Raw genomic sequence first — 12,872 nt, forward strand, 5'->3', positions numbered from 1 at the left:
CATATCTGGACCACCTTACAGAAGATTCTAAGGCGGAAGTGAAGAAACTCCTGTCGGAGGGGGAGCGCACCTCGGCTGAGGTTATCAATTGTGCAATGGATATTGCTACCATTGCTTTTCGACAGTTAGCAGGTGGGGAGGTGCTCCGACGGCAAGGATGGCTTAAGGCAACTTCCTTTAGACTGGAAAAACAAAATAAAATATAAGACCTCCTGTTTGATGGGGAGGCTCTTTTCAGCAAACACGTGGATGAAGCCTTGCAAGCGATAAAAACTGATACAGACACCACCAGATCATTGGGGATCCTACAATTCAAAAAATTGCCTTTTCGAGTCTCCAGCGGTCGAGGAGTCCCATCATATAGAGGGAGTTTTCAAAACTTTCACTATCCCTCCTATGCGACTCAGCAGTTCCGACCGCAAGCTTTCCTCCCCAGAATAAAACACTCTGCGGTTCTCGTAAGAATAGACAATATGACAACGATGCATTACTTGAACAAGTAGGTAGGAACGAAGTCTCTTCTATCTCGAGAATCTCAAAATATTTGGAATTGGACTATTCGAAACGGGATCAGTTTACGAGCAGACCACCTGCGAGGAAGGCAGATCGAGACAGCAGAGACCCTCAGCAGACTAACATCCTCCGGTCACGAATGGGAGCCGAAGCCAGAAATTCTCAACCAAGTTTTCAAGAGGTGGGGAAAGCCCAACCTGGATCTCGTCGCAACTCCGCAGAACACCAAATGCTGTTTTTATGCAAGTTGGGTTCACCATCCGGGCTTGTGGGGGAATGCCTTTTCAATAGCATGGTATGGAATATTTGCCTACGCTTTTCCGCCCATTCCCCTGATTTCAAGAGTGCTCCCAAAAATCAAGAGAACATTGCAGACTGATCCTGATAGCTCTGTATTGGCCTCGCCAGCATTGGTCTTCAGAGCTGCTCCTGTTCTCAGAGACAGACCGCATTCCCCTGACAGTCTCACCGCAGCTCCTGACAAGGAACAAGGGTCAAGTTTTGCATCGGGACCCCAAATCACTAAAGTTATCAGCTTGGTTCCTGAACACAATGAGTTTGCCCATTTAAACATTCACCCCGTATGTAGGAAAATACTTGCAAAGGCCAGAGCGGATAGCACAAACAAATCATACTCTCTGAAATGGAAAAGGTTTTGTTTATGGCGTCAGAAAGAACAGATTGATCCATTCTTGTCGCCGCCAGAGCAGATATTGCCCTATCTCCTCCATCTGGCGTCAATCGGGTTGGCTCATGCATCCATCAGAGTGCATTTAGCAGCTATATCTCGTTTCAGAAGTTCGCCGACATTGCCATCTTTATGGTCCTCTAGGTTGGTAAAACAGTTCCTAAAAGGACTCTTGAGTTTTTCCACCAGTAAGACCTCCTCCACCCTCCTGGCAGCTCAACACGGTTCTATCGCACCTTATGAGGCATCCATTTGAACCCATTCACAAAGCGGAATTGAAGTACTTATCGTGGAAAGTAGCTCTTCTGGTGGTCCTTACTTCCACTAGACGCATCAGCGAAATCCAGGCTCTAACCCTGCACAAGCTTTTCCTTCACTTTAGGCATGATAGAGTGATACTTCGTACAAACCCAAAATTTGTTCCAAAAGTTCCATCAGACTTTCATATTAACGAATCTTTGATCTTTAAGTCTTTTTTTCCAAATCCGTCATCTCCAGCAGAAAGGGCTCTTTGTTTGTTGGACATTCAAAGGAATATAAAATTTTATTTGGAGAGGACCGAGCATTTTCGCAAGACTACACAGTTATTTCTCGCTTATAGTGCCCTGCGAAGGGGCCAAGCCCTTTCGAAACAGAGTATAGCATGGTGGATAGTAGCTGCTATAAAGTTTTGTCACCAAGCAGCTGGTAAGCCTTTACATTCCTCAGTAAGGGCACATTCCACAAGATTTGTCTCAGCATAGATGGCAATGTTCACAGGTGTGCCCCTAAAACACATTTGCAGAGCGGCCTGGAGAAGTGCCCACACGTTTACAAGGCACTACTGTCTGGATGCCATACCTCAAGGAGATGTAGCGGTAGGGCAAGCGGTCCTGCGACATCTGTTCCAGTAACGGTAAGCTAACTTTTCCTCCCTCCATCCCTCTTTTCTTGTACGCACATTGCATATTAAAATTGTTGTGCCTTGTATGTGGACTTAGTTGTTTAAGTACATGAATGTTTCTGTTCATAAGTAACTGCATCTTTACAGGTTAGAATACTAAATTATTCCTTTTCGGTTAAAGCAGCTATCTGTTAACAATTCCAACAATTTATTATCAGTGAAGTGTGCTGCAAATACTGCTTTATAGTTTGATTCAAGCATGTGAATCTATGAAAGTTCCAATACTGGAGTAAGAAAATAAGTTACTTACCTTTAACTATAGTTCTCCAGTATTGGAATCTTTCATAGATTCACATGCGACCCACTCACCTTCCAGGGGAAGCTCACCTTATTACTTTCTCGACCAACTTTTACAATACGCACTAGTGCTTAGAAAATCTGAGGTACTGGAGCTTCTCTCAGGAGGGTTCTGGAGAGTGGGGATATCTGATTGGTTAATGCTGCAGTTTGGTCCTTCTTTACATAAGGACTTGGATAGATTACTAAAAGTAGGGCTGTAAGTTATTGCTGTTATGTCTTTGGGGACATTGTCTTTTCTACGGTACCGGGGATGCCCATCTCGACAACGGGGAATGATTTAAGCATTTGAATCTATGAAAGATTCCAATACTGAAGAACTATAGTTACAGGTAAGTAACTGATTTCCTTCTCGATCGTGGCTTAATCCCTATCTCCCAGTTATAACATCAACCTCAAATTCATCAGGGGATTCACATTTGGCCGCTGCCCTCTCTGGCCTTCAAGGTACAATTTCTCATCGACGTTCACTCCAAGAGATGTCCACTTGGTGATGGACTGGATGTCTTTTCGTTTTTGCCCGTCTTGCCACGCCAAGTTCCCACCCATGCCGACTTGTGCTTGGCCTCCAAACACAAGGAGACAACCTGGGAGGCATGTAAGCCTTTTTGATTGAAAAAGTCACTCTGAGATAGAAGAGCCATAAGACTCTAAATTTCTCGACGCAGTTCTGAAGACACTCCGGACCTCTTCATTTCGGAAGACCCAGAACCCGAAGTTGGAGACCAACCACCGCCCGCTGATGAAGGCAACCTTTCACCTGATGAGTGCTCGGGTTCCATATGGAAATGCATGACATCACTGAGTACTCACTAATGTGAGTACTGTACCACCTCCACATCCACCCCAACCACAGCAAACGTTGACAAACTCTACTACCCTCACACCAAAAAGTACAGACTGTTGTTGGGCCACCTCTGCCTTCGAGCCATGGTCACTGCCGACTGGCTGATTTGGACATACCCAGCCTCAGCACCAAAAAACCAGCACATTGTCTACCCCAAGCGTGGCACTTCAGCTGCATGCCGACCTTCAGTGCCGATTCGGAGCCGAAACGAAATTCCATCCTGGCGCTGAAAAAAAATCAGCTTTGCAACATACTGTTGACCAAACCTGCGTTGGAGCTGAAATCTCTGCCTGATGCTAAACACTCGGTGTAAACAGTGCAGTGGTGCTTGAGAAACTTCACCAGGAGGAGGAAAAATCATCTAATGATTCATCCAGATAAACAGATGTATCATCACCATGCCCTCTCATTTAGGAGCACATCCTGCAAAAAAAACAGCTGTCTTCTGAGGAGGATCTGCCCCCACCAATAAAGATGAAAAAGGAGGATAAGGCAACTAGCCCACTGGCACACCTGTTCACCACCATCAGAGCCTGCTGTGCACACCCCATCATCACAACTCTTACATAGTCATATTACTGAGTCACCTGAAGGTTCTCTACATTCCTACATGGGATGGTGGGGGATGCAGTCCTGTACTCAAACCCACCTCAGAACGACCCGTAAGACTCTTATGACGTACTACAACAGAAAAGTATTCCTACACCTGCCAGCTGGTCACAATATTGACCGTTTAATAATTCTTATTCCCTTATCATAAGTTTTTTTTATTTTTTATTTTTTTTACTGACCCTCACCCACTCTTAATAGTGTCATGCTTCATCATCGGGTCCACTTTGGCACCAGCAAGCCAAGGTGGGCTCGACCGACTTGCAAGAGCATTTAATGAAGATCCTACAGGGGTATAAAGGTAACCTTACTGGTCACTAAGGTATCCTTTTATTCGCAGTGCCAGTAGGTACGGTTAAAATAAAAAACCAGGGGGATCTTTAGGTACGTTATGGTCCTATAATCCTAATCTAAATAGATGTATTACGCATGTGTTGACATGTTTGAGCCACCCCTGCAACGGCCTAAGAGGTCCCGGGCTTTCTTTAGAACTGAAATGTAATGCTGTCCCCCCCGAATGGTAGTCAAACAAACATCATAAACAATATTCTGTGATATTGCATGCAAGGTAAGTTACCTTACCTCACCTGCCATTAAAAATGAAGCTCGTTTTGGATAACCATATTACTTCTCGACCCACAATTCCTCTCACTCCAGGCTCCCGCCGCCATTTGCGCAAAATTTCGTCAGGAGCCTGAAGTGAGGAATTGTAGGTATTAGCCGCAGCGCAGTCCCCTTGACGAATGTTTGACTACAGGGGCATGCTCCCTACTCCTCCGAAGAAGTAAGGTGGTTACCCAAAACGGGACCGCATACGTGCTTCATTTTTAATGACAGTTGTGTCCACTTGAATCTGGCCACCCCAAGGACGTTCCAGTCCGGAAGTGTGACACGCCTCCTACATAGCTAACTTTTCCACCTTTCCAGAAGCCAGATGGGCCCTGAGGCAGGGGGGTTGGCATCTTCCTCTAAGTAAGGGCAGTTCTGTGTATCAATGGCGTGGGCTTCTTTGAAGCACCTGCCTTGGAATGCAGGTCATCCTGTGGGGATGGGTGGGTAACACCCCAGCCCGGACAGGCTTTTGTTTCTGACCTCTCCAGAGCAGAGGCTGTCCCTCTGGGAGGTCAGATTCTTGTCTGTTGGTGGAAGGCTGGCCAGAACTGGTCAGTGAGCTTGCTAGCAGTTGGTAGGTTTTTCAGGGCGCCCCTAAAGTGCCCTATAGGTGCATGTATTAATAGATCCATCACTGTAATCATTGAGGGTTAATTATTACGAGATGTTTGATACCAAACATACCTAGGTTCAGAGAAGCCATCGTGTAGCTGGGTAACTTGTAGGAGCCGTGTCCAGCACATGTATTTAAAATGGCATCCCTGTACACTTACTATGTCTAAGAATCGAAATCGAAATACTAGGGTCATATTTGCTCATGTATATATGCCCTCACTTGTAATATAATGCATCCTGCCTTAGGGCTGATAGCCTACTGTAGGGGTGACTTACAGATATAATACGCAGTGTTTTATGGGTGTGTGCCATGTCGTTTTTTCAATTTTGGGAGTACCTTGTCATGCAGCCTGCAATGGCAGTCTGCATAAAGTTGGTGCTGGGTCTCTGAGTAGCACAAGTTGTGCTACAGCTCTGAGGGGCCCTCTTCAGTACCCATGCCCTAGGTACCAGAGGTACCATTACTAGGGACATAAGGGGGAAGCTGAGGATCAAGTGACCAGGTGTGTTGTTTTAGGGAAGGAACACTGGCATTGGGGACCTGGTTAGGAGGACCCCAGTGCATTTGAGTCAAACTTGCATCTAAAAACGAGGCAAAAAGTGGTGGGGGTACTGCAACCAGGATGCAGGTCCCTACACCGGCCCACCTATCCTTTCCATTCTGCGAAGTGATTTCTATGGACAGGGACTCCCTTTCAGTGCCCACATTTTGACGCATCAACGGTCAGTGGTCTTCATGGCTCTGCGCTTTTGGCATGGAAAGTCACGAAAAGAAACTGACATCAGCACGCTGGGGTGGGGCTTCTAAAGGACCCACAATGTCATATCCGGTGCGGATGATGCCAGCAGCGGATGCAGAGCCGATTGATGTCACCTAACGGCACACAGGGGTACTGGTTTAAGAAAAATCTCCAGATCCAAACTGACACTTGGGGGAAATTCCAAGGTAAGTATTATGCAACTAGATATTGTCTCTACCAGATAAATTGTTACCAAAGGTAAGTAACTTGTCCCAATGGTTAGGGAGTGCTCTCACTGGATCTCACAGTCCAAGGTCTTTGGACTCCTGATCAGAGACATCTTCATATCCATCACCAGACGTTTCTAGGTGTTAATCTAGCGCTCAAAGCCTCCTTTCCTCACCTGATTGGCAAGGTAGTCCTCATAAAGACAGACAACATGACTGCAATGTCTTATCTCCAAAACCATGGGCGCAGCAGATCCCCTCAGCTATCCCATCTAACCCAGAATATCTATAGGAGGGCTATCTCCGACAATATTCGTGTGTTAGCTGAGCACCTTCCTGGAGTGGACAACAACTTTGCAGATCTGCTCAGCAGGAGCAGTCAACCCTGTCCACAAGTTGGATCTCCACCCTCAGGTCCTCCTCCCATACTTCCAGCACTATGGTCAATCACAAATAGACCTCTTTGCCCCAGCAGAAAATGCAAAATACCAAAATTTGCCTCTAGGTTCCCACGCTCACAGTCCATGGGCAACACACTATGGATGAGTTGGCAAGGTCCTATTCACTTCAGCTTTTCCACCTCTCCCACTACTTCTGTTTGTGGTTTGCAATCTTGGGCAGACATCCCTCACCCTGATTCTTGTGGCTTCCACATGGGCCAGGAAACTGTGGGTCACCGCAATTATGAAACTCACAGTAGTTCCCTATGAGGTACTTCCGAACAGGCAGGACCTTCTCACGCAGAACCATTAAGAAATCAGACATCCGGACTCCCAAGTCCCTCAAGCTAGCAATCTGGCTCCTTAAGTCCTAGAGTTTGGTTATTTAAACCACAACCCTGTGTGGACATTGTTAAAGAAGCATGCAGGCCAACCACTTGTGTGGATTTGCCCACTATTGCCATTCCAAGCAAATTGATTCCTCGCAGCCCAATGTTCAGGATATTATGTTATCTTTTTCACTTGTACACCTGCAGTCTAGCCTTTACACCTATAAGATTATACCTAACAGCAGTAGCCGCATATCTGGAAGACAGACAATATATATATCATTATTTAGGATCCCAGTTGTTAAAGCCTTTTTAGAAAGTCTTAAATGGGTCATTCCTCCTAGGGTGCCACCAGCTCAAACTTGGAATCTTAATATTGTATTGACAAGATTAATGGGCCCTTCATTTGAACCCCTCCACTCCTGCCCCCTCCAATTCTTACGCTGGAAAGTATAATTTCTTGTGGTGCTTAGAAGAACCATTCTTCTAACTACATAAAGACAGGGTAGTATTACGTCACAGTCCTAAATTTCTTCCTAAGGTAGTATCTCAATTTCATCTCAACCCATTGAACTACTAGTATTTTTCCTGCAACCTGACTCAGTTGCAGAAAGGGCTCTATTCATCGTAGACATCTGAGTGCTCATGTACTGTATTGATAGAACTAAGATGTGTAGAAAGGGGTTTGAAGTCAGGAATTTGATTTCACTCTTCCAGAATTCTAATTATGATTCTGTTGGTTGATTGCTCTTTGTTTCATAAATAGTATTTGTGGTTGTGATTTGTTGAATGAGGTTATGTGTTTGGACAGTTAAGAAATGCTGAGGGCTAGTTGATCATATGTCTCAATATGTATAAAAAAAAAAAAAAAAAGAAAGACTATGTTAAGAGGATGTGCTTTTAGTTTTTACATTATTGCACTTCCCTTCATGTTCTAATCTTAAACATTCATTGACAAAGATAGCCCATCTCGCTTTGGCCATGTTTGCTGCTAGCCTTGGCCCTTCCAATGGTTGTAGATTAGTGGCACAAGTATTGGCCAAGCCAGTAGCCGGAAGGCCATCTCTGAACATTATTTTGAATCCTTTCAGATGGTCACCACTGTGTCTCTACAAAACATGGCTGCCACTATAAAACAGTATATCAGTAGTATTGTCTGTAGAAGGGAGTGATTTTTAAGCTGTTGTCTGCATTATGCGGCTAACTATGTGTAGTATCTAGAATTAGTGTATTCAAGTTTTGGTTACCATTCATGAGAAGAAAATTAATTAACCAAGAGGCAAGTGCAAAACTCTGCAGAATGGTTTGGAGCTGTCATTATTATTAGGAAACCCATACTTGGCAGTGTCCTTTAAATATTTTTTGTATTTTATGGGTCACTATGAAATATGGATTTTTATACCACTGGATTTTGTTCAGTAACATCACTCAAACATGTACTATATAATACCTAACTGATAACATTGTTATATAGTACTACATTGCGATTTAAAGGGTATAGTGAAGTCATAAACCATGAGGCCTTAGGCCGAGATAGCAATAGCTGACCACATTACTTATTGCTGATTATGTATTTTTATGTTTCATGATTTTTAATTAATGTTAGTACTATCTGGGAAATATTTCAGTGATGACCTATTTTCTGTGAAACATGAGCATGCATGGACTCACCACAAAGGCTTACTTATGCAGTCTGAAATGTCTACAATTTCAAAATCTGGTGTAATGGATAATGCTGGCTTTGTTTGTTTTTCACTGTTTTTGGTAATATTCTTGGAGCAGATGATGGAAGGAAAATCGTTCATTTGGAGAAACAGCTCTTGGAAGACCTAAAGTCCCTAAGACATAAACAGGTGATCCATCCTGCTCTGCAGGAAGGTAAGTTAAAATAAGTTTTAACTGATAATCAGTTGTTTTTTTATATTGCATTGAAGCCACTTATTGCTGCTGTACATCAATAAAACATTTTGTTTGGACTAATTATCCTGCATATGTGGTTTGGCTGGAAATAGTGTCTTGTTTATAAGAATTAAAAACATAAAACATGGGTGTAGTCAGAGTGATTCATGATGACCTCGAAACAAAACCTATGCTACATACTGTGGAAGCACCACCCTTTGATTGCTTTTCAGGCCATTTCCATTGGGAAGATAGTGAGGGTGCGAGATGTCTGGGTTGGGGGTAAAGGGATGACGACCAGTGCTACTACTGAGACATCAGATTTATATCTAGGGAGAAAGGGAATATGAGTTATAAACAAAACAAAGTGTCCTGGTCAGTTTGCACATACTCAACCTTCATGCAGTGTGTCTTGGGTCCTGTCATGGTGTGTTAAGCGAAGAATTTGCAAATATACTGTACATGCCAATTCGCGGAACTCATCCGAGAGATAGTGAATGCAGGGTCCCCATGTTTGTTGAACAATGGCAAGGCATGCATTGCTACTGCTGTCATCTTCTCTGTCCTAAGTAGGTTCAGTAGTTGTGAAGACAATCTGTGAAAGTTGAAATCATTTCCGAGCCCCACTGAGAAAGTAGGAGCTGCTTGGCAGCCCCCAATGCCAGTGGATAGCACAGCCTTTGGGAGATTTTAGAGGATAGGTTAGTGAGTTTGAGGTCCTGATAGGACATAACTGGGGAATCTAGGAATTTCTGTGTTGTATAGTTCGTCTACTAATATTTCCTGCCAAGAAGAGCTAATTTTAGGACGGTGCCATAGGATATGAGTAAGAGTGCCCGTCTGTCTGCATTGCCGCCAGAATGTGTCATCTCCACCCATGTTCCAGTGTGCTTTTCTTCCTGTAGTGTAATACCCGTAATGGGCTATTTTAAGGAGCATTTCTTTATTGGACGTACTTGTGCTGATGTCCAAGCACGATGAAGTATATTGTGCCACTCTGTCTGTGAAAGTGCGTTCACACTTCACCTCCCATCAATGTTGTGCAGTTGTTATAGGTAGTTGTGGTTTTGTGACAAGTAAAGCGTATATGTTGGAGAGGATGTGTTTGTTTGAAGCGTGGGTGAGAAGCCACTTCTCAAACCGAGTGAGGGGGGGGGTCTACTGGCATGAGGGCGGATCGATGACCGGGACACCCAGTGTCGGACAGCTATGTATTGCCAATGTGCCATTGAGGGGAGTCCGTAGACTGTCTGAAGCTGGGAGAATTCCATGAGGCCGTCAGTGTTGAAAAGATCTTTTATCCTTTTACAGTTAGTCCCTGCCAGGTACGGAAGAAGGCTGAGGCAGAGCAAGGGGACTGGGGGGGGGGAGGGGGGGGGGGGGAAGGTGATTCTGGGTTCCTTAGCATTGGTATCTGAGGGGAGATAGGAGTGGAGAGACCCTTCTGTGTTGCACCTTGTCCCACATCCCCATGGTGGTGCGTACTATAGGGGAACTGTATACTCCAGGCAAACCGTGTGCTTTCAGTAGCCATGGAACTTTACAGATGTATATACCAGCCACTGCTTGGCCAATAAAACACCAATGTTTTTCAGTACTTGTGCGGGACCTCTCCACCATGTAGCGCAGTTGTGCTGCATGGTAGTAACTCATTAATTGGGGGACTCCCAGGCATCCCTCCGCCTGAGGCAGAAAAGCCTGTACCATCCTTGCTTTCTTACTGTCCCAAAGGAACTCCCATGTAAGATTCTGCATTTTGACTAGTATCTAAGGGGGTGTTGGGAGCAGCAGTGTCTGCATGATGTATAACAGTAGGGAGGAGTGTCATCTTGAGCTCTGCCAATCGGCCCAACCAAGCAACCAAGAGAGTCCACCTCCGTTCCAGTTAGCCATATCGGATCGGGCAGTCGACATGAGCTCAGCATAGTTGTGTGCCGCCTGCAAGGGGGGTTTCCTTGCCATGCCACTCCTGTTTGCACCCAGCCATATGCAAATCAGTCTCTTAACCCTGTTCCCCTATTTCCCATGGGAACAGTCCAGCCTGAACTGCCAGGCCAGGTCCTCCCTTAACCAAAAACAAGCATCTTGGGACCGGTTTCAGTGTAACACCCTTTCTTTCAGTGTATTCCTAGATAAGCTCAACTTTGTGCATCAGAAGAGTTCTTGGTTTCAAGTTAAAGTATTACTTTTTGAGAGGGGAGAGAAGGAGAAGAAAAAGGTACAGAGAAGGGTGATAGCATGGGAAGGAAATGCAGTAATATCTGCCCCAGTTTTGGGTAATCAGCATTACAACAATCCAGGACGGGGTGACTTGTGGAGCGCTCACTGTGTTCTGTCACCCAAAATCCTTTGCAAACCTCAAAATCTGGCTAAAAAAACACTTTTTCCTCACATTTCGGTGCTACAGAGTTCTGGAATCTGAGGGGAGCTGCAGGCTTCCTTCCACCCAGCATTCCCCCACATCTCCTGGAAACAAATGGTACCTCCCTTGTGTGGGTAGGCCTAGTGCCCGCGACAGGGAAGGGTCTAAAACACAAAATGGACACATCAAAATTATCTATTTAAAAGCAACCTAGTTTTGCAAGGGGGACACCTAAGTTTTTGGTGCTCGGCTTGGCAGCCAACCAGGGAAACCTACCAAACCAAGACATTTCTGAAAATTAGACGCTAGAGGGAGTCAAGGGAGTTGTGACTGCTGTGGATCCCACAGTGTTTTCTTCTGCAAACCTCAAATTTAGCAAACAAATCATTTTTCTTTCTTCACATTTCTGTGTGGTATCACCACACCAGCAAAATTGTCCTACCACCCAGCGTTTCCCTCGGTCTCCTGATAAAAATGATACCTCACTTGCATACGTGGGCCAAGTGCCTGTGACAGGGAAGGGCCAAAAACATGTCAAGATTGAGGGGGAACCCAAGTGGGTCCAAAAGGGCAATTTAGGAGGTGGGGGGACGTTTTTAGGCTGACAAGTGGGGCAGATTTGTTTTCTGTATAACCGTAACAATGCTGGGTGAAAGGAAGTTTGTGGATTCCTGCAGATTCCAGAAGGTTCCATCACAAAAATGAAGGGAAATGCATGATTTCCAGCAAAGTTGGAGGTTTGCAGGGCATTGTGTGTAAGAAATGGTGCAGGGTGCATGTGAAGCACACCACCCTGGACTCACCCAGATGTCCCCCAGTGGGCAGAACAACTTTGTCCCCGTCTATTTGGGGTGGGGGTATGCCCCCCCACCCGCTTTAAAAAAAAAAAGAAAAAAACATTGTTCGCTGGTGTCTACTGGGCTTTCTGCCCCCCTTTTGGGGCAGATGCGCCTTACAAAAATAGGTTGATCTGCCCCCTGGGAGGCAGAAATAGCCATCAGTAATGTGCCCCTGTGGGGAGCTACCCTTGCCCAAGGGCCCCCCCACCCCACCCGAAACAAAAAACACACACATCGATCCCTGGTGCCTAAGTGGTTTGTGCCCCTGTTGGGGGCAGATTAGCCTAATAAAAATAGGCTGATCTGTCCAGGGGAGGGGGGGGAATGGCCAACAGTAGTGTCCCCCATGAAGAGCGACCCTTGCGCAATGGGCTGCCCATCCCCCCCAAACAAAACAGACACACAACGATCCCTGGGGCCCAGTGCTTTAAATGGGCCGGTACTCTCCGGTACTGAGTACCGGCACGTTTTTAGTTTGAGAGGGAGAGTACCGGCACATCTCGAGAAAAACGTAATACTTTTAATTGGAGAGTACCGGCACTTCTCAGAAACAAGCAGGTACTCTATTACAGAGTACCTGCACTTCTATTTTTCCATTTAAAGCACTGCTGGGGCCTAAGTGGTTTCTGCTACCCTGGGGCACATGGGCCTAATAAAATAGGCCGATCTGCCCCCTGGCAATGGCAGAAATAGGCATCAGCAGTGTGCCTCCATGGGGAATGACCCTTGCCCAAGGGACCGCACCTCCACACAAACACACACACAACAATACTTGGTACCTAAGTGGTTTCTGCCCCCCTTGACGGCAGATTGGCCTAATAAAAATAGGCTGCTCTGCCCCCAAGGGGAACAGAAATGGCCTAAAATAAAATGCTTCCCTTGTGAGCGACCCTTGCCTTAGGGGCTGCTCTC

General features: G+C 45.5%; 1 protein-coding gene across 4 annotated transcripts in view; it reads left to right on the forward strand.

Annotated features, from left to right (window-relative positions):
• Window positions 1–12,872, forward strand: part of MGA (MAX dimerization protein MGA) — a 782,199-nt gene that overhangs the window by 156,344 nt on the left and 612,983 nt on the right. For all 4 annotated transcript variants that reach the window (XM_069208766.1, XM_069208765.1, XM_069208763.1 and 1 more), the window contains exon 5: window positions 8,643–8,738. In XM_069208766.1, the coding sequence (XP_069064867.1) occupies window positions 8,643–8,738 (96 nt within the window). The remainder of the gene's footprint in view (window positions 1–8,642; window positions 8,739–12,872) is intronic.

This window comes from Pleurodeles waltl, chromosome 9, assembly GCF_031143425.1.
Source record: "Pleurodeles waltl isolate 20211129_DDA chromosome 9, aPleWal1.hap1.20221129, whole genome shotgun sequence".
NCBI classification, from domain to species: domain Eukaryota; kingdom Metazoa; phylum Chordata; class Amphibia; order Caudata; family Salamandridae; genus Pleurodeles; species Pleurodeles waltl.